The 22,678-nt window shown below is 46.0% G+C and overlaps 2 protein-coding genes across 4 annotated transcripts in view; one reads left to right on the top strand and one right to left on the bottom strand.

Annotated features, from left to right (window-relative positions):
- Positions 1 to 5,809, top strand: part of LOC117746467 (E3 ubiquitin-protein ligase TRIM63-like) — a 7,607-nt gene extending 1,798 nt beyond the window's left edge. For 2 of the 3 annotated variants that reach the window (XM_034555609.1, XM_034555608.1), the window contains exons 3-9: positions 817 to 991; positions 2,857 to 2,952; positions 4,240 to 4,473; positions 4,984 to 5,006; positions 5,082 to 5,206; positions 5,301 to 5,524; positions 5,660 to 5,809. In XM_034555609.1, coding sequence (XP_034411500.1) covers positions 817 to 991; positions 2,857 to 2,952; positions 4,240 to 4,473; positions 4,984 to 5,006; positions 5,082 to 5,206; positions 5,301 to 5,524; positions 5,660 to 5,737 — 955 coding nt within the window. In that variant the 3' untranslated portion in view covers positions 5,738 to 5,809. The remainder of the gene's footprint in view (positions 1 to 816; positions 992 to 2,856; positions 2,953 to 4,239; positions 4,474 to 4,983; positions 5,007 to 5,081; positions 5,207 to 5,300; positions 5,525 to 5,659) is intronic. The other variant, XM_034555610.1, reaches the window with a different exon arrangement.
- A 3,158-nt stretch (positions 5,810 to 8,967) lies between these two features.
- Positions 8,968 to 10,153, bottom strand: LOC117746541 (corticoliberin-like). Its single transcript, XM_034555745.1, has 2 exons — positions 9,875 to 10,153; positions 8,968 to 9,619 (listed from the first exon to the last, which is right to left on the bottom strand). The coding sequence occupies exons 1-2, from the start codon at positions 9,880 to 9,882 to the stop codon at positions 9,148 to 9,150; spliced, it is 480 nt and encodes a 159-aa protein (XP_034411636.1). The 5' UTR covers positions 9,883 to 10,153; the 3' UTR covers positions 8,968 to 9,147.
- Between the last annotated feature and the right edge of the window lie 12,525 nt (positions 10,154 to 22,678).

The raw sequence follows: 22,678 nt of genomic DNA, 5'->3' as shown, positions 1-22,678 counted from the left end.
CAGGTAATGCACACACACACCAGGTAACGCACATACACCAGGTAACACACACACACACCTACCTGGACACACCAGGTAATGCACACACACACCAGGTAACGCACATACACCAGGTAACACACACACACCTACCTGGACACACCAGATAACACACACACACACCTGGACACACCAGGTAACACACACTAGGTAACGCACTCCTGGACACACCAGGTAACACACACCAAATAACACACACACACCTACCTGGACACACCAGATAACACACACACCTACCTGGACACACCAGATAACACACACCAGGTAACACACACCAGGTAACGCACTCCTGGACACACCAGGTAACACACACCAGGTAACGCACTCCTGGACACACCAGGTAACACACACCAAATAACACACACACACCTACCTGGACACACCAAATAACACACACACCTACCTGGACACACCAGGTAACACACACCAAATAACACACACACACCTACCTGGACACACCAAATAACACACACACACCTACCTGGACACACCAGATAACACACACACACACACACCTGGACACACCAGAAAACACACACACACACACCTGGACACACCAGGTAACACACACCAGGTAACACACACCAGGTAACACACACCAGGTAACACACACAGGTTTCTTTATTTAACTTCCTTTCAGTTCCAATGACATCACCAGATGGGTAACGTGACATCACATTTAAACAAGTGTTAATCTCCTCACATCAACAACAACAACAACAACAACAACATCATCAGCAGGTCACTGTGAAGTGTGTCTCTGTGTCTCCTGAGCAGCAGGCCGGCCCCAGAGGAGAAGCTGGAGCAGCCCATGTGTGAGACCCATGAGCAGGAGAAGATCAACATCTACTGCGTCACCTGCAGCGCGCCCACCTGTTCCCTGTGCAAAGTGTTCGGAGCCCACCAGGACTGTGAGGTCGCTCCTCTGGACCACGTCTTCCTCAAGCAGAAGGTGAGCTGTCTCACACCTGGTCTGGTTCACCACAGACAGGTTCACACCACAGACGGTTTACACCACAGACGGGTTCACACCACAGACGGTTTACACCACAGACATGTTCACACCAGACAGGTTCATATATTACATTACATTACATTACATTACATTACATTACATTACATTACATGTCATTTAGCTGACGCTTTTATCCAAAGGCACAATAAGTTTACAATAAGTGCATTAAACCATGAGTCCAAACTCAACAAGAATCAAGCAAGTACAATTTATTCAATAAAGTTAAACTACAAAGTACTATCAGTAAGAGACATTTAAGTGCTGCTAAAGTGTTAAACTACAAAGTCCTATCGGTAAGAGACATTTAAGTGCTGCTAAAGTGTTAAACTACAAAGTGCTATCGGTAAGAGACATTTAAGTGCTACTACGGCTCTACCTTCCCTATTCAAGGTGTAGTCACTAAGATGTGTTTTTAGTCTGTAGAGACTTCCTGTCCTGATGTCAATGGGGAGCTCGTTCCACCAATGAGGAGCCAGCACAGCAAACAGTCTGACTTTGTTGAGTGTTTAGCTCGAAGTGAAGGAGCTACAAGCTGATTGGTGGAGGTTAGACCATGTCCTGGGTGTGAGGTTAGACCATGTCCTGGGTGTGAGGTTAGACCATGTCCTGGGTGTGAGGTTAGACCATGTCCTGGGTGTACGGTTAGACCATGTCAAGATGACCAGAGCCTGGACCAGGACCTGTGCTGCCTTCTGAGTAAGAAGAGGTCGTATTCTCCTGATGTTGTACAGCATGTACCTACAGGAGCGTGTTGTTGCGGTAATGTTGGCAGTCAGGGAGAGTTGACTGACAGGTGTCAAACCGAGGTTCCTGGCAGTCGGGGGCGGGGCCAACACTGAGTTGTTGAAGGTGATAGTCAGGTCGTGGGTGGGAGAGCCTTTTCCTGGAAGGAGGAGAAGTTCAGTCTTGTCTGGGTTAATTTTCAGGTGGTGAGCGGACATCCACTGAGAGATGTCAGTCAGACATCCACTGAGAGATGTCAGTCAGACATCCACTGAGAGATGTCAGTCAGACATCCACTGAGAGATGTCAGTCAGACATCCACTGAGAGATGTCAGTCAGACATCCACTGAGAGATGTCAGTCAGACATCCACTGAGAGATGTCAGTCAGACATCCACTGAGAGATGTCAATCAGACATCCACTGAGAGATGTCAGTCAGACATCCACTGAGAGATGTCAGTCAGACATCCACTGAGAGATGTCAGTCAGACATCCACTGAGAGATGTCAGTCAGACATCCACTGAGAGATGTCAGTCAGACAGGCAGAGATTCGTGCTGCTACCTGTGTTTCAGATTGGGGAAACGAGAGGATCAGTTGGGTGTCGTCAGCATAGCTGTGGTAGGTGAAGCCATGAGAGAGAATGACAGAGAGAGAGAGTTGGTGTACAGAGAGAAGAGAAGAGGACCAAGGACTGAACCTTGAGGGACCCCAGTAGTCAGAGGACAAAGCTCAGACACAGATCCTCTCCAGGTTACCCGGTAAGAGCGGTCGGTGAGGTAGGATGAGAAGAGTGAGAGCAGAGCCTGAGATACCAGGTCCTGGAGGGAGGACATGAGGATCTGGTGGTTCACTGTGTCAAAGGCAGCGGAAAGGTCTAGAAGGATGAGGACAGAGGAGAGAGAGGCTGCTCTAGCAGTGTGAAGGATAAGGACAGAGGAGAGAGGATGCTCATACCACAGACAGCTTTAAACCACAGACGGGTTCATTCCACAGACAGATTCGGGTTGGACAGGTCTTTTACGTGTGTGTGTGTGTGTGTGTGTGTGTGTGTGTGTGTGTGTGTGTGTGTGTGTGTAGGCCGAGCTGACTGACTGTATCTCCATGTTAGTCGGTAACAATGAGAGGACTCAGGCCGTCATCAGTCAGCTGGAGCAAACCTGCACCACCGTCACTGTGAGTCAACCTGAGCATAAACTGACTCACCCTTATCTGGCTGCCTCACCCTTATCTGGCCGCCTCACCCTTATCTGGCCGCCTCACCCTTATCTGGCCGCCTCACCCTTATCTGGTCGACACACCCCTAATCTGTCCGACTCACCCTTATCTAGCCGACTCACCCGTATCTGTCCGACTCATCCGTATCTGTCCGACTCACCCTTATCTAGCCGCCTCACCCTTATCTGTCCGACTCATCCGTATCTGTCCGACTCACCCTTATCTAGCCGCCTCACCCTTATCTGGCCGCCTCACCCTTATCTGGCCGCCTCACCCTTATCTGGCCGCCTCACCCTTATCTAGCCGCCTCACCCTTATCTGGCCGCCTCACCCTTATCTGGCCGCCTCACCCTTATCTGGTCGACTCACCCTTATCTGTCCGACTCACCCTTATCTAGCCGACTCACCCGTATCTGTCCGACTCACCCTTATCTAGCCGACTCACCCGTATCTGTCCGACTCACCCTTATCTAGCCGACTTACCTGTATCTGGCTGACTCCCCCGTATCTGGCTGACTCCCCCGTATCTGGCTGACTCCCCCGTATCTGGCTGACTCCCCCGTATCTGGTTGACTCCCCTGTATCTGGCCTCCCCCGTATCTGGCTGACTCCCCCGTATCTGGCTGACTCCCCCGTATCTGGCAGACTCCCCTGTATCTGGCCTCCCCCGTATCTGCCTCCCCCGTATCTGGCCTCCCCCGTATCTGGCCTCCCCCGTATCTGGCTGACTTCCCCGTATCTGGTTGACTCCCCTGTATCTGGCCTCCCCCGTATCTGGCTGACTCCCCCGTATCTGGCTGACTCCCCCGTATCTGGCCTCCCCCGTATCTGGCCTCCCCCGTATCTGGCTGACTCCCCCGTATCTGGCTGACTCCCCCGTATCTGGCTGACTCCCCCGTATCTGGCCTCCCCCGTATCTGGCCTCCCCCGTATCTGGCTGACTTCCCCGTATCTGGTTGACTCCCCTGTATCTGGCCTCCCCCGTATCTGGCTGACTCCCCCGTATCTGGCTGACTCCCCCGTATCTGGCAGACTCCCCTGTATCTGACTCCTCCCCTGTATCTGACTCCTCCCCTGTATCTGATTCCCCTGTATCTGACTCCTCCCCTGTATCTGATTCCCCTGTATCTGACTCCTCCCCTGTATCTGATTCCCCTGTATCTGACTCCTCCCCTGTATCCGATTCCCCTGTATCTGCCTCCCCCGTATTTGGCTGACTCCCCCGTATCTGCCTCCCCCGTGCAGGAGAACAGCCTCAGGCAGCAGTCCCAGGTGAGTGCGGCGTTGGACCAGCTGTTCTTGCGTTTGGAGGAGCGTAAAGCAGAGATGACTCTGAGGATCAACACGGAGCAGCAGGAGAAGCTGGACTACATCCAAGGTCTGAGGAGGAGCTACAGCGAGCACCTGGAGAGCACCGCCGAGCTGCTGGAGACCGCCATCCAGACCATGGACGAGGCCGAGATGGCCGTGTTCCTGCAGGTGAACCTGAACGCACCACTGTGCACTTTTTAAAAACATAGATTACACATACTAATAATTCCACGACAGCATTTTAGATCCATATCTGAGCTCCTGTAGTTATAGATGATATGAAGCTCCACCATGAAACACATTAATGCATCAATAATGTGTTAGAATTCTTTAGATTTTCTGATGTGAATACTTTTGTACATTTCCCTCAGTAACCTTTAGTGGAGTATTTGTAGACTGTAGTAGTACTACTTGTACCTCAGTAACCTTTAGTGGAGTATTTGTAGACTGTAGTATTACTACTTTTACTGAAGTAACCTTTAGTGGAGTATTTGGAGACTGTAGTATTACTACTTTTACTGAAGTAACCTTTAGTGGAGTATTTGGAGACTGTAGTATTACTACTTTTACTGAAGTAACCTTTAGTGGAGTATTTGGAGACTGTAGTATTACTACTTTTACTGAAGTACAAGTTGTGAATACTTCTTCCTAATATTGATGACGTCATTTCTCCTCCAGATGACCAAACCTCTGCTCCAGAAGTGAGTCTTTACCAAAGTGTAAACAATAATAATAACAACAACAACAACAAGCTCATGGAGATGCTCCTGCTTCAGGATCCTGGAGGGGGCCGACACGTCTCACATGGAGAAGATCCAACATGGCTACGAGGATCTGGAGCACTTCACCGCTGACTTTGAGGGTCAGAGGAGAGCGCTGGCGAAGGTCGACTTCCTCCAACGTAAGAAGCACAGGAAGTCGTCATCTGACCGTCCAATCAGAGACGAGACACCTTCATCTGTTTGAGCCACGTTAACGCTGTGCTGTCTCTTCAGAGTACGAAGACGAGGACGAAGCAGCAGGTGCCAGAGGGACCTCAGCCAATCAGCAGCCTCCTGGTCATCCTGGTCATCCTGCAGATGTTCAGCTCTCAGCCCCGCCCCCTTGGAGACTCTCTGAGACTCCGCCCATCATGACATCACCGACAAAGAAAACCACCTCCTCGACCACCCAGGCTCCGCCCCCTCTACCCATCCCTATCGCAAGCCCCACCCCTCATGTATGACATCAAAATGATTATGATCTAAATTAAATTATAGGACACATTGAGTTTTATATTCAAATAGAATTATAAACAATCTTTAATCTTCTTATACTTCCTGTTTCTTTTCTTCTTCCTCTTCCTCTTCTTCAGTCTGACCAGCAGAACGAGTCAGAGGACACAGAAGGACCGAAGCACGTCTTCTCCTTCAGCTGGCTCAACCAGAAGTAGAACCTCCTCCTGCTTCAGCTGGCTCAACCAGAAGTAGAACCTCCTCCTGCTTCAGCTGGCTCAACCACAAGTAGAACCTCCTCCTGCTTCAGCTGGCTCAACCACAAGTAGAACCTCCTCCTGCTTCAGCTGGCTCAACCACAAGTAGAACCTCCTCCTGCTTCAGCTGGCTCAACCAGAAGTAGAACCTCTTCCTGCTTCAGCTGGCTCAACCACAAGTAGAACCTCCTCCTGCTTCAGCTGGCTCAACCACAAGTAGAACCTCCTCCTGCTTCAGCTGGCTCAACCACAAGTAGAACCTCCTCCTGCTTCAGCTGGCTCAACCACAAGTAGACCCTCCTCCTGCTTCAGCTGGCTCAACCACAAGTAGAACCTCCTCCTGCTTCAGCTGGCTCAACCACAAGTAGAACCTCCTCCTGCTTCAGCTGGCTCAACCACAAGTAGAACCTCCTCCTGCTTCAGCTGGCTCAACCACAAGTAGAACCTCCTCCTGCTTCAGCTGGCTCAACCACAAGTAGAACCTCCTCCTGCTTCAGCTGGCTCAACCAGAAGTAGAACCTCCTCCTGCTTCAGCTGGCTCAACCACAAGTAGAACCTCCTCCTGCTTCAGCTGGCTCAACCACAAGTAGAACCTCCTCCTGCTTCAGCTGGCTCAACCACAAGTAGAACCTCCTCCTGCTTCAGCTGGCTCAACCACAAGTAGACCCTCCTCCTGCTTCAGCTGGCTCAACCACAAGTAGAACCTCCTCCTGCTTCAGCTGGCTCAACCACAAGTAGAACCTCCTCCTGCTTCAGCTGGCTCAACCACAAGTAGAACCTCCTCCTGCTTCAGCTGGCTCAACCACAAGTAGAACCTCCTCCTGCTTCAGCTGGCTCAACCACAAGTAGAACCTCCTCCTGCTTCAGCTGGCTCAACCACAAGTAGAACCTCCTCCTGCTTCAGCTGGCTCAACCACAAGTAGAACCTCCTCCTGCTTCAGCTGGCTCAACCACAAGTAGAACCTCCTCCTGCTTCAGCTGGCTCAACCACAAGTAGAACCTCCTCCTGCTTCAGCTGGCTCAACCACAAGTAGAACCTCCTCCTGCTTCAGCTGGCTCAACCACAAGTAGAACCTCCTCCTGCTTCAGCTGGCTCAACCACAAGTAGAACCTCCTCCTGCTTCAGCTGGCTCAACCACAAGTAGAACCTCCTCCTGCTTCAGCTGGCTCAACCACAAGTAGAACCTCCTCCTGCTTCAGCTGGCTCAACCAGAAGTAGAACCTCTTCCTGCTTCAGCTGGCTCAACCACAAGTAGAACCTCCTCCTGCTTCAGCTGGCTCAACCACAAGTAGAACCTCCTCCTGCTTCAGCTGGCTCAACCACAAGTAGAACCTCCTCCTGCTTCAGCTGGCTCAACCACAAGTAGACCCTCCTCCTGCTTCAGCTGGCTCAACCACAAGTAGAACCTCCTCCTGCTTCAGCTGGCTCAACCAGAAGTAGAACCTCCTCCTGCTTCAGCTGGCTCAACCACAAGTAGAACCTCCTCCTGCTTCAGCTGGCTCAACCACAAGTAGACCCTCCTCCTGCTTCAGCTGGCTCAACCACAAGTAGAACCTCCTCCTGCTTCAGCTGGCTCAACCACAAGTAGAACCTCCTCCTGCTTCAGCTGGCTCAACCACAAGTAGAACCTCCTCCTGCTTCAGCTGGCTCAACCACAAGTAGAACCTCCTCCTGCTTCAGCTGGCTCAACCACAAGTAGAACCTCCTCCTGCTTCAGCTGGCTCAACCACAAGTAGAACCTCCTCCTGCTTCAGCTGGCTCAACCACAAGTAGAACCTCCTCCTGCTTCAGCTGGCTCAACCACAAGTAGAACCTCCTCCTGCTTCAGCTGGCTCAACCACAAGTAGTAAATAAATGTCCTGATGAACTTTGAGTATGTCTGTTTTAAACTAGCTCTTCTCTCAGTACTCAAGTACTGCTCTTCAATACAAGTTTGAGGTACTTCCTCAAAGGTGTTCCGCTTTGTACTTTTACTTTGTCTGTTTGATTCCTAAAAGTTATTTTGTATAACGGGTGAAGTATAAATCAGCTGTTTCAAACTACTTCATTAATTATATTTAAAGAAAGTGACGTTCTTCTTCTTAAAAATCAAAATATATTTTCCTCTTCTTGTGAAGAAAACTTTATGAATCACATGTTTAGCGTCTGAGACCCAGTCGGGGACTACTTTCAGCGGCGGATGCATCTACAGGTGGTGCTCTGGTGAGTCTGCGTGGCAGCAGGAAACTTTTATTGTAAATATCAAATATTCAGACTGTGACGCTCACATCTGTTTTTATTAATAACAAATATTCAGGTATCAGGCTGAAAACCCTCATATCTCCTCTACTGTGAACACAGGCATATATATATATATATATATATATATATATATATATATATATATATATATATATCGGTATAAACTACCGTTCAGAAGTTTGGGGTCACCCAGACAATTTTGTGTTTTCCATGAAAAATCACACTTGTATTTATCAAATGAGTTGCAAAATGAATAGAAAATATAGTCAAGACATTGACAAGGTTAGCAATAATGATTTATATTTGAAATATTAATTTTGTTCTTCAAACTTTGCTTTCATCAAAGAATGCTCCATTTGCAGCAGTTTTATAGCTTCTCTCATTAGCATAACTGTTTCAGCTGTGCTAACATCATTGCACAAGGGTTTTCAAGGGTTTTCAAGGGTTTTCTAATCATCATTAGTCTTCTAAGAACACAATGTACCATTAGAACACTGGAGTGATAGTTGTGGAAATGGGCCTCTATACACCTCTGTAGATATTCATTAAAAACCAGACGTTTCCACCTAGAAGTTATTTACCACATCAACAATGTATAGAGGGTATTTCTGATTAATTTAATGTTATCTTCATTGAAACAAACAGTGCTTTTCTTTGAAAAATAAGGACATTTCTAAGTGACCCCAAACTTTTGAACGGTAGTGTATATATATATATATATATATATATATATATATATATATATATATATATATATATATATATATATATATACATATAGGTTTGTATACATACTTGAATTTGAAAATGATGCAATTAATCAGTAAATAAATAAATGAGAAAACATTAGAATATTTATTCATTCATTATTTGTAGCTTTTATTTATATATTTCTGCCTTTTATTGAAGTATTTATTACCGTTTGATTGATTAATAATATGTTCCGATGAATGCTGTTTATTTTACTTTGGTTTCCAATTGAAGGTTTTTCAGTTCTTCATGTGAACACTGAAAGCAGTTGAAGTGTCAGACCGAGTCTGACCTGCAGGAGGACCTGGAGGAGGACCTTCAGGAGAACCTGCAGGAGGACCTGGAGGAGTCCGTTGGGAGGAGCAGAAACATGTATTGATTACTTCCCGAAGGTGTCCATCATCTTGCGGTTGCTGTCGGCCTGCTGGGCGATCTGCTCGGCTCGGGCCATCTCCAGGACACCTCTGAGCAGGTGGAAGGTCAGATCCAGAGAGATGGGAGGCTCCTCGGACCTCCTCCCCTTCTCCCCGGCCTCCTCCTGCTCCTCCTGAGGCCTGTTCACCCCCAGAGAGGAAGATGAAGATGAGGAGAGGAGGCCCAGAGCAGCAGCAGAGGAGGACCCTCCACCCACCTGAAGGGAGAACTCCTCCCCCAGGTGCAGCAGCAGCGGCCGGGGGAGGAGCAAACGGCGGCCAGTGGGGGAGTCGACGGGTCGACAGTCAGCAGAGCGGGGGAGGAAGACTGCGAGCAGAGCCACAACCCACAACAACACATTCACCTTCATCTTCATCACCATCACAGGGACAAGCAGGAGGAAGGCAGGAGGCTTTAGAGACGCCTGCAAGGACAAGCTGTGGGATTACAAGCACAGAACACCAGTCACATCATGTGTATTATATACTGTATATTATATATATATATACATACATCAAGGGTGTATTTGCATATGGTCCATAGGGACTAGTCACAACCAAAGTTTTGGGAAAGACACAATTGTCCCCACCAATATTTTGTTAATTTGAAAAAATAATTGTGCACAATATATTTTCAAACTCATTCGTATTATTATCTATACTATGTCCGTCGCCCAGAAGAGTGAAACATACATGTCCATGTTTTCCAACGCGCCCTCGAGCCCGAGAGACAAGATGCTGTCATGTGATTGGCTGAAGAGTCAGAAACACCGTGAACCGTAACTTGCAGAAAGAGAGCCGGCCTGAGTCACGGTGAGTTACTAAACACGACTGGAAGTAATAAAGCCTGTTGTGCTTTGTAGATAGGAAAATGACTCCAAAAAAGAAAAGAGATATCCGAAGTGTGTTCAACCACCAGAGGGCCGTTGGTAGTTAGCTAGTAGCAGACTAACTACCCACAGTTAGCTAGTAGCAGACTAACTACCCACAGTTAGCTAGTAGCAGGCTAACTACCCACAGTTAGCTAGTAGCAGACTAACTACCCACAGTTAGCTAGTAGCAGACTAACTACCCACAGTTAGCTAGTAGCAGGCTAACTACCCACAGTTAGCTAGTAGCAGACTAACTACCCACAGTTAGCTAGTAGCAGGCTAACTACCCACAGTTAGCTAGTAGCAGACTAACTACCCACAGTTAGCTAGTAGCAGGCTAACTACCCACAGTTAGCTAGTAGCAGGCTAACTACCCACAGTTAGCTAGTAGCAGGCTAACTACCCACAGTTAGCTAGTAGCAGACTAACTACCCACAGTTAGCTAGTAGCAGACTAACTACCCATAGTTAGCTAGTAGCAGGCTAACTACCCACAGTTAGCTAGTAGCAGACTAACTACCCACAGTTAGCTAGTAGCAGACTAACTACCCACAGTTAGCTAGTAGCAGACTAACTACCCACAGTTAGCTAGTAGCAGACTAACTACCCACAGTTAGCTAGTAGCAGACTAACTACCCACACAGTGCAAACCTGCATCCTTTGAGATGCGTTCAGGGAACTCAGAAATCAGGTTGCGGAAGCAGCAGCTGGACCATCAGGGCTCCAGGTGAGGTCTTACATTATGTGTTGAGGTGTATTATCATGGCTGACAGTGTAAACATTGTCTACCTGTTTTATGTGAATTATTATTATGTTAAAGTTCTTTTTGCTCTTTAGGGAACAGTTAGTATGAGTGACAGTGACCGTCATGAAGTGAGTGTAGCAGAGTCCTGGACATGAGGACTGAACCATACATCCTGACCTTAAACTCATCAGAGCAGCAACTTCAGCACAAGAAGTTACGGTTTCAGTGTGGTATAGTCAGTATCTGTGGCTGCATTATAGCCCTACATTGAAAAAGGTACTTTGTGTGTCAAAGCATAACCATCAAAAAGACCACTCTGGAAAAAAGAATGACCCATCCTTCTGATTAAAGGGTTTTAGTAACTGGACAAATGTCATTGAAAGCTTTAATCACCATCAACCTGTAACAACACATGCATTGGAGAAACCATCAGTTCACACCCAACTACGACGTGCAATGGCTGAAACACAGCAGGAGGCAAGGCACTGTCCAATTATAATGATAGATTTAACTGGTAAAAGTTGTTTATATATATTTTGGATATAGAATATACTGTTACACTATATTGGAATTTTAGCAGAACTTTTCTTATTAATTTCTTATTATTATTTATTTGCTGCAGAATAGTGCAGCAATAGTTTTGTATTTAAACTAAGGTTGTATTACTGTAATTATGTTTAAATCAGTTCCAAGTTACACAAATGTTAATATATTTTAATAAAGTTTGCCTGTTCAACATAATATTAACTACGTTTTCTTTTATATGGGGGAGGGGGGGGAGCTGGCAGTGTCCCTACCAATGCTGAGACCAAACCTACACCCTTGATATACATATATATATATATATATATATATATATATGTATATATATATATATTTTTTTTTTATGATAACTGTTGATGACGTAATAAATGTAAAAGGAATAACTATAATAAGGATGTTATTGTTTAGAGAGGTTCAGTTCAAATGGATGCCCGCTGTTGAAACACGAGACAATACTTTTATTCTGAAGGAGAGAGGGAGGATCCGGTCCTTCTTGTATATATATATATATATATATATATATATATATATATACCGGAACAAGATTCGTCTGCATTATTTGAACCCGCCAATCAAACTAACCATTGAGGTGTTAAAACATGTGCATGTTACTAATAACATTAACTTTTGTGCTGGAGGAGAGAGTTCTTCGGAGTGAGAGCAGCAGACTTTGCACCCTTTTCTCATTCCGACTCCACGATCGTGAACATTAATTGACTATCTTCTTTGCCATTAAATATTGTTATACTTTAATTTATTGGATCCTGGATTTTCCTTCCTTGAATGAATCTTCAGTTGGTGACTCCGATGTGATCCTTTACCATCTCGTGGCTACACGGACCTGCCCAGCTGACTCCAAGCTTCTCCATACAAAAGCTGGCTAATGAAAAGACGAGCAGATCCCTGTTGTTGATGCCCAATCCTGCATCGTTTTACTATGGAGATTATAGCGTGTGGATTTTGGAATAAGGACTTAGGTCCGTGGTGAAGATGATGGCCAGTTTTGTTTGATGTCATTGTGTGTCGACGCTCATGGTAGATTGTTTGTGCCGTGGGTTTCCTCCTCTGCTTCATTTGCCGTGAGGCATTTGCGAGAAAACAACATTTTATTAACTAGGACGACACTGCCGAGCAGGCGGCCGCTGCTACGGCGCTAGAGAACTAATTGATAATTAAACATGGTAACCAATTATAAACACAGGGAATGCCTGATGAGGTTTGAGACAGCGATCTGAACATACATATCCCAGATAACGTGTTGTATATATAGTACAGTGTGCTAAAGTGTTTTAAATACTGTAAATATTGTGTAACTGATAAAGATGTAAAAAAGAAAAAGAGTCAGATAAGAGGAAGGACAAAGACTCTTTAAAGACTTTTTAAAGACTACATGTGGTCACAAGTGAGTAAAAGCACATGTTGACATTTGTGACGGCATTCAACATCCGGTTCAGCGCCTCTAGAGGTTGGAGGATTAATACCCCAGCAAGGTGTTCCAGGGATTAACCCTTTGATTAGTGCCATTGAATTATTCTTTATTGACATCTAACACATCCTTTATAAACCAAACTGACGCTTACACACTATTAACATAGTGTTGGAGCCAAAATGTAGTTGTGTTGCTTTCGTTCATCTTTGAGGGAAACACCGGGTGAATTGGGACATGCAGTTCCTACATTTGAACACAGGGTGGCACATTTACATCCAAAGGCATAAAGGTGAGTGCCTGGTAATGAGAACAGGTGTGGATGGGAAGCAAACCGTTTTTGAACGTGGTCGTGTCAACGTGGTCCCGTGTTGTGCTGTAAGCAACATGTAATGTATTGCAATAGTATTGGATGTTGCTAATGCTATGCTACAGCGTCACAGAGCAAGCATTAAAAGCATTGAAAGAGACCCAGCGCACTGGACAGTGAATTTGTTTGTGGCAGAACACGCGTCCTAACATGTTCGCCCCCTAGTGGCTTTAATACTTACAGTGGGAAAGTGTTAGGGCCTCTACACAAAGCATACATGGAGTCATTCTTATTACTCATGCTTGTCTTTTTTCCCCCATTGTTTCATACCTAACTGTGTAATTGTAGTGTATAACTGTTTCCCCTACCTAACTGAGTTTTTTCCAATCACACCCACATTTTTGGGAACATTTTTGTTTTTACATTTTTTAGAAATTCTTATTTTGAAAAAACATTCACATTCCTTATATAGAGCCAGTCAGTACCTGATTCGGAGCCAACTTCAATCAAGACCCCACTCACTTGGATCGATGACGTATGCTACGCTGCTATGAATATGAGAGTTACAGCAGAAAGACTGAATGCGTATCGGAAGCTGAGGAAGTATGTTCAGAAATGGCATGCAGAGGGTTTACTCGTGACAACCCAGGAGAGGCCCACCAAAGACCGGAAAATGACGCTGATGAGAGTGCTCAAGCTGAGAAACAACGCAGCAAGGACAGGAAAAGGATGGTTCGTGTCCCGATCAGCAGAAATCACCAGAACCGGTGAAGCTATTGTGCAGGCAAGACTGCTACTGCATCGCATGGCAGTGAATGACGACAACAATGCCCAGAGATGCCCGAAGGTGAAGACCCCGCTGGAAGAAGTAACACCCCCCCAAATGGAAAACAGCTACTGCCAACAGATGCAGCCTTTGCACCTCCACCATCGGTCCCAGGTTCCACCCCTTCCCTCTGCCCCACCCTGAACGTAGGCCCCGCCTCATACGACTCGCATAACCCAGGTGAACAAGAGGCTCCACAACTCATGGCCCCAGTAGTAGGAATATTAGGAGGCAGAGTAGAGTTTGAGTATGAGAGCGACTTCGTAGAAAGCCGAGCAGTCCCTCCCAATTCTGGTGAACAAGGTTGCACAGCTAGAGAGGGCCTTAGCTGGTCTAGAAAAGGGCAGGGAAGGGGAAGCTAGGGACAGTCAACAAAGAGCATAAAAGAAGGGAAGCAAGGGATTTATGGCGGAAGGAAGAGAGGGAAAGAAAGACAGAGAGGGAAGGTGCACTGATACAAGAAGATCTATCGGGGATGGGTGGAGTCAGCATCGGTCTATCACGCTGCCAGTCACAGTCCCTACCCACGGACCCTCACGGAGGAGTCCAAAAGAGGAAGAATGGCTCGTAGGAAGCCCTGGAGGATCATCCCATCATTCCCCTCATCCCCACCTCCATCTGCGAGCCCTCATTCAAATCCCCTGGCCAACTAAGACACCTCAGCAAGTAGGGGAGCCACATCAAAGACGCGCCCTGTAGCTCCCATTCCACCCCAGGAAGAACCCCTCCTCCTTGACTTTGCTGGCAAATTAGCCCCCAAGGATCGCAACATAAGCTCCTGAGGAAATTAAAAAACAAAATTAAAGCTGCGAGCAGCAATGAACGGGTCCTCGCTCACCCGCGCCGGTCGGGAGCGCCGGCGGAACGCCGACCCGCTCGGCCGAGAACGCGGGGCTGCCGGTCGTACGTTTTACCGTTTGTCGCGTAACCCCGATATTCTTTTGCCAGCAGGTGGCGCGTCGACCGCGAGTGAAAATAAGCTTGTCGATATCCTCAGGCCGCGACTTGTAACAAGCACGACAAGTTTGGGGCAGATTAGAGCAAGTCCAGTTGAGCCAGTAGGTGGCGCAATGAGAATGTGAACAGATACATGCACCATGTGTCTCTACGTGAAGTGTAGACCACGTTGTGTAATTTTCATGTGAATCTGATGCATTTTTAGGCTCATTTGTTTTGGCCAGTAGGGGCGCTTTGAGAATGTGAACAGATACATGCATCATGATCGGAACTCGTATAGCTAGAAAATATTAGTGTCTAAAACTTTTTTTTTTGTTTCTTACCTTTTGTAAGACAATATGTGTGTTTTATTGTCTTCTGCAGGAGCAAATAAATGCTGGAAAAGAAATCATCCGAGTAAACTTCTTCCCTGCCCAATACAAATCTGTTACATATATAGATATATAGATACAGATATAATTATTTTTATATCTTGTCTATAAATATATAGTTTATATTTAGTACAAATATGTGTTTAAAATATATATATATATATTTCATATATAATATATATATATATTCTGGTCTAAAACTTGTCATTTAAATTTTTTAGTAGGTGTTCCAATGACAATTTCAAATGTTTCGTCTTGTAAATGTGTTCAGGGCTTGAGTGGCATCGTGCATGATTATCTTTGGAAAGATTGGTTTAGTTAAAACAGTCTCTAGCATAACAAAGCACAGGAAGTGGGATTTTATTGGAATATTTTTAACAACAAGTGAGAGTGGGTGAAAACAACGTTTTTTTGCATAATAATCATGTTCAAGGCCTTCTGATCATCCTGGAAAGAAGATTGAAGTCGATCGGAATTTTTTTGTGGGAGATAACGTTAAATGTATAACGGCAAAAAGTGCCAAAAACTAGCTAAAAACAGGCAACTTCGGCGAATTATTGTAGCGCCCCCTAGTGTTCAAATCGCACAAGATTTTTTAAGGCATGCCATGTGCACTTAGGAAAAATGTTTTCGTAGTCCCAATTTAGTCCCAATAGTGTTGACGCTATGAGCATTGAAAAACAAGACACGCCCCTAAGATGTTCATTGGGCCATAGATCCTTACCACAATGAGATATAAATAAACGATTGACATATTCTACGTCATCTGGCTTCAATGAAGTCAATTATGTGTTTTTCAAAAAATTCAAAATGGCAGAAAATCTAAGTAGGCAGACCTTAGGGGTCTGAGAGGGTTTTCTGTAGAGCAGGTGGATATGGACATGTGTGAAACATTTCAAGTCAATCGGACATTCTGGGTGAGGGGCGTCGCCGATCAAAATGTTAGGGGGCGCTAGAGAGCAACTATGAATTGCAAAAAATTTACTCCTTGATCAGATGGCTATTTTCACCAAGCCGGACAAGCGTGCCAAATATGGTTATTTTCACCAAGCCGGACAAGCGTGCCAAATATGGTTAGTGCCTCAGAAATGCTCCCTATGTAGACGAAGCAATCTCAATAGGGTCCTCTCGGACTGACTTCGTCAGTCGCTCGGACCCTGATAAGCTAGAGAGCTACAAGACCACATAAACAGATGGCGTCACTAGCAGGAGCAGTTCAGGAAAGCGGAGAAGAGGACAGTGAAGAGGGAGAAGATTACCAGATTCAGTCCCTGGTCATGACCTTGAGCAACGGCTTGAAACAATACAAGCCATATAACCCCAGGGATGTGCAGTATATCATCGACCAGCTGCCTCCCCTGACAAAGGGAGGATCCCCCTGCATCAAAGCTGTCAACACAGCCACCAATGGGACTCCATTGGCAGTGGGTGACCTGAGAGCCATCCTGGCAAAGTGCTGCAGCCTAAGTGAACTGCAGGAGTTGGAGAGGAAGGTTGGCTGTGCAGCCGCCCTTGACTGCCAGGGAATAGACACTCGCCGCAATTAGACTCAATTAGACTCAAGAGATGCAACAGACGGTGGGCATAAAGAATGGCACCTATGAAGTGTGGAATGAACACATCACCCACTACATTAATCAGCACCATGAGGATGATGAAGAGGAGAAAGTGTAAAGTGGTAGTTGTCTGTAAGACTGCTAAAGCTACAGCTAGCAGAGAACGACACTGAGGCTACTAAGCACGGCCCAAAAGCACAAAGGCCGATGGCTGTTGTGAGTGAACTTGTGATCCAGATTCAGGAAGCAGTGGGCCAAGCTCTGGACCAATATAAAGAGGAGGAGAGAAGACAGAGACAAGTCCAGCCTCCCTGGCAGCAAGGAGGACGAGGAAACTCCAGAAATGCCAGGGGACGGGACACCTGTCACATCTGTGGGAAACTTGGACACTGGGCTAATGAATGCTACAGTCTGCCTAATGGAAGGAAGAGGAGGGTTCGGACGAAACATCCCAAACCATAACCAAATGTCTGCAAGGCTCGTGCATGACGAAGAGTATGAGGACGCCGAATGATGAGGCCCAGAGGACCCGGCAGGGGGAATAATGGTTCCAATTGGACAGGAACCTGTTATCATCTGTGCCATAGACGGCGAGGAGAAAGACTTAATAGTGGATACGGGTGCCTCTGTGTCATGCATTGCCAAATTATGAAGTCATTAGAACTGGAGCCATAATAGTGGGCAAAGAAGGAGTTGCTGCCGAATGTCTGCTGTCTCCCGACCAACGAGACTGGTATGCGCTGCAATCTGACTCAGACCCTCATATTACACTGATGATAGGAGCAGTTCATGAAGCAAGATTTCTTGGCCCCCTGAAGAAAGTCTCAAAAGAAAGGTGGATTCCTACCAAATCCCCATATTTGTCCCACACCCCCGGTGGTGACTATTGGAAAATCCATCAACACGCATACTCCAAGGGACATTTCCAAGAACTTGACCTTGACAGAAATCATGGGAGGGAACACTCGAATCGCCACGCCACTGATAAAATGTTGGAGGAAGTGCCACCACGGATATGGTCAACAGGAGACTATGATGTGGGGCACACCACTCAACACAACGTGGTAATGACCTTAAAGCCAAACCAAGACACTGTATGGCGCTATCAATATCCACTGCAGCCAGAACAAAAAGATGGCATTTGAGAGACAATCCAGGGCTTGTATGCAGCAGGAGTGGTGATTGACGAAGAGTCCAACTGGAATACACCGATATTGCCAATCACAAAATCCGGCGACAGAGGCTGTAGAATGGTACATGGCCTCAGGGCCATCAACCACAGAACATTCAAGTGAAAGTAGAGATATGTTCGCTTTTACATTTGAAGGCAGACAATATACCTACTGCAGAAGGCCACAGGGCTACAGAGATAGCTCAGGTTTGTTCAATGCAGCCCTGAAGCCAGAAGACACAGTACTCGTTCAGTACGTGGATGACTTACTGCTGGCTGCACCGACCGCTGAAGTCTGCCTCACAGTGACTGAAGACCTGCTAAGCCTGCTGTCCAAAGCAGGCTATAAAGTAAAGCGCTCCAAGACGCAGATTGCAAGAAAGACAGTGACGCTCCTGGGAAGCTGATCTCAGGAGACTCATGCACTCTGTGGGAAAAGAGATGCTGTGGCTCCTGGTCCTAACAGGCTACGGCCGCCATTCTCACACAACCACTCAGAGACATGATGCAGACCAACATGTGGCCAGCAGATGGCGCTGTGGCAGCTTCACCCAACATCATAAACACCACATGTCAATAACAATAAACTACATAAACAAAGGACAGCGTGGCGTGGAGGGGGCGGGGCTTACACCCTAACTCTTCTCATATTTACTATGTTTATATCAAGTATTAAATATATAATTATTTATGTGCATATATTATCTTAATGCACAAAGCTAGCAGATTATATCAGATATTTAATAAATTGAAATTACAAAACATTGCTCTCTTACCAGATCGTCCTGCAGAGCTGCTGTCTGTCTCTCTGCCTGTCTGCCTGTCTGTGTGTCTGTCTCTCTGTCTGCCTGTCTGTCTGCCTGTATGTGTGTTTGTCTGTCTGTCTGTCTGTCTGTCTGTCTGCCTGTCTGCCTGTCTGTGTGTCTGTCTCTCTGTCTGCCTGTCTGTCTGCCTGTCTGTATGTGTGTTTGTCTGTCTGTCTGTCTGTCTGTCTGTCTGCCTGTCTGCCTGTCTGTGTGTCTGTCTCTCTGTCTGCCTGTCTGTCTGCCTGTATTTGTGTTTGTCTGTCTGTCTGTCTGCCTGTCTGTCTGTCTGTGTGTCTGTCTCTCTGTCTGCCTGTCTGTCTGCCTGTATGTGTGTTTGTCTGTCTGTCTGTCTGTCTGTCTGTCTGTCTGCCTGTCTGCCTGTCTGTGTGTCTGCCTGTGTCTGCCTGTCTGTATGTGTGTATGTCTGTATGTGTGTTTGTCTGTCTGTCTGTCTGCCTGTCTGCCTGTCTGTGTGTCTGTCTCTCTGTCTGCCTGTCTGTCTGCCTGTATTTGTGTTTGTCTGTCTGTCTGTCTGTGTGTCTGTCCCTCTGTCTGCCTGTCTGTCTGCCTGTATTTGTGTTTGTCTGTCTGTCTGTCTGTGTGTCTGTCCCTCTGTCTGCCTGTCTGTCTGCCTGTATTTGTATTTGTCTGTCTGCCTGTCTGCCTGTCTGTCTGTCTGTCTGTCTGCCTGCCTGTCTGTCTTCATCCACCTTCTCTGTGTCTCTTCAGTCAGATAGAAACACTCAAGCTTTATATACTTTATATATCAGGGGAGGGAGGGGCCTCTATGTGGAGGAGGGTGGTGATGATGAAGATGATGATGGTGGTTATGATGAAGATTGTGATGATGGTGATGATGATAATGATGCCGATGATGAGGAAGATGGTGATGATGAAGAAGATGGTGATGATGATGAAAAGGAGGAGGAGGAAGAAGAAGATAATGGTGATGAGGAGGAGGAGGAGGAGGAAGAAGATAATTGTGAGGAGGAAGAAGAAGATAATGGTGATGAGGAGGAGGAGGAGGTGGAAGAAGAAGATAATGGTGATGAGGAGGAGGAGGAGGAAGAAGAAGATAATGAGGAGGAGGAAGCAGAAGATAATGGTGATGAGGAGGAGGAGGAGGTGGAAGAAGATAATGAGGAGGAGGAGGAGGAAGAAGATAATGAGGAGGAGGAAGAAGAAGATAATGGTGATGAGGAGGAGGTGGAAGAAGATAATGAGGAGGAGGAAGAAGAAGATAATGGTGATGAGGAGGAGGAGGAGGTGGAAGAAGATAATGAGGAGGAGGAGGTGGAAGAAGAAGATAATGAGGAGGAGGAAGAAGAAGATAATGGTGATGAGGAGGAGGAGGAGGTGGAAGAAGATAATGAGGAGGAGGAAGAAGAAGAAGATAATGAGGAGGAGGGGGAGGAGGAGGAAGAATAAGATAAGGAGGAGGAGGAGGAGAAGAAGATAATGAGGAGGAGGAAGAAGAAGAAGATAATGAGGAGGAGGGGGAGGAGGAGGAAGAATAAGATAAGGAGGAGGAGAAGAAGATAATGAGGAGGAAGAAGAAGATAATGAGGAGGAGGAGGAGGAGGAGGAGGAGGAGGAGGAAGAAGATAATGAGGAGGAAGAAGAAGATAATGAGGAGGAAGAAGAAGATGAGGAGGAGGAGGAAGATATTGATATTTACATAATTACTTCATCATGATGGCAAAGATCAATGCTATTGTGGAGGAGAGGGTCATCATTATTATCACCTTCATCATCTTCAGCATCACAACAACATACACCTCACTTCTGATCTTTTAACAGAATAAATGTAGAATCATTTTATTATAAACTTACCATGTAAAACTCAAACAGACAGCTGGCTTCCTGTTGGGGGGAAGCGGACTCTGACGATGATGAAGAGGAGGATGATGATGATGATGTGACCTTTCTTAGCTCGACTATGGACAGACTCTCTGACCTTCATCTCCTGCAGGAACAAAAACACTGTGACACTCAGCAGGAAGATCAAAGGTTTCTGTTTCTGCTGTTAGTTTAAATGAGTTTGTTTAACCCAGAGTTCAGATCAGGAAGCAGAAGCAGAGTTGTAGTGTTACACCCTTCTCTGCAGGGTGGGTAACAGTATATATATATCTGTAGCTCCACAGAGCTACTACTACTAGATTCAAGATTCAAGATTTTTATTTGCCATTTGTGTCTGGACCACCAACGTTAATCACGGAGTTCCACAAGGTTCTGTGCTTGGACCAATTTTATTTACCTTATATATGCTTCATTTGGGCAATATTATCAGGAAACACTCCATAAACTTTCATTGCTATGCAGACGATACTCAATTATATCTATGGATCAAACCAGAGGAGACCAACCAGCTCGCTAAAATTCAAGAATGTCTTAAAGACATAAAAACATGGATGACCTGTAACTTCCTGATGTTAAACTCAGACAAAACTGAAGTTATTTTACTGGCCCTGAACACCTCAGAGATCAATGATCTGGTGATGTGGTTTCTGTAGATGGCATTGCCCTGGCATCCAACACCACTGTAAAGAATCTCTAGTTATCTTTGACCGAGACTTGTCCTTTAACTCCACGTTAAGCAAATCTCAAGGACTGCATTTTTTCATCTACGTAACATTTCAAAAATCAGGCACATCTTGTCTCAAAAAGATGCAGAAAAGCTGGTTCACGCGTTTGTTACTTCCAGACTAGATTACTGCAACTCCTTATTATCAGGCTGCTCTAATAAGTCTCTTAAATCCCTCCAGTTGATCCAGAATGCTGCAGCTCGTGTACTCACAAAAACTAAGAAAAGAGATCACATGACTCCTGTATTAGCTGCTCTGCACTGGCTCCCTGTAAAATCAAGAATCACATTTAAAATTCTTCTCCTCACCTACAAAGCCTTGATTGGTGATGCACCATCATATCTTAAGGAGCTTGTAGTACCATATTGCCCCACTAGAGAGCTGCGCTCACTAAATGCGGGGCTACTTGTGGTTCCTAGAGTCCTAAAAAGTAGGATGGGAGCCAGAGCATTCAGTTATCAAGCTCCTCTTTTATGGAGCTTTGTGCCTTCTCGCCTCATAGGGTCCATTGGACCTGGCTTTGTCTGGAGACGGTCCTTGTTCCTGGTCCCTGCCCCTTGGGCCTGGCCTGGACCTGACCTCCCGCCTCATTGGCCCTGCCTCCTTCGCTGTGCCTCCTGCCATACCCCTGCTGATGCGATGTGAGGTCAAAGGTCAGGGATGTCGTATGTGTACAGATTGTAAAGCCCTCTGAGGGGAGTTTGTGATTTTGGTTCTACAAAATAAACTGAATTGACTTGAAATGTTAAATGTTACTTGTTTAAATTAGTTTGTATATATATATATATATATATATATATATATATATATATATATACAGTAATTCATAATTGTAGTCCATGTGGTATCTTTCAAGCGGCAGTGATGCTGAAGAATGATGATGAAGGAATCTCCGCGGACACAGTTCTTTCTGGTATAATAGAGTTCATTACAGGAATCACAGGTCAGGACGAACGTCTAGATCGCTCGGAGAAACTTCTGAGCCAATTGGAAGATCTACTGGATCATGCCAGGCAGCTAAGTTATATAGGCCCAAAACTGGGGACCGTCACACAGGGGCCCCTCACCAAAGACATACGTGTCAGACATAAGAACCATACATCAAAACTTGAGATAACATACCGTCATGCAGAGGCCTCTCATCTAAACACACATGTTCCATGAGTACCAGGTTCCTCCAACAGGTCAACGGGCTTCGAGGGAGACACGGTCATTTGCTTCTAAGGAAGCTGAGAATATACCACATCCATTTATAACTACAAACATTCATCTCTAGCTCACAATTCCATCAGTTTGCCTGGTTTCATGGTTGTTACCTCTTACATATTAA

Source organism: Cyclopterus lumpus, chromosome 17 (genome assembly GCF_009769545.1).
Source record: "Cyclopterus lumpus isolate fCycLum1 chromosome 17, fCycLum1.pri, whole genome shotgun sequence".
Classification (NCBI taxonomy): domain Eukaryota; kingdom Metazoa; phylum Chordata; class Actinopteri; order Perciformes; family Cyclopteridae; genus Cyclopterus; species Cyclopterus lumpus.
Note: the sequence above shows the minus strand (reverse complement) of the source record. Positions and strands in the feature narration are given on the sequence as shown.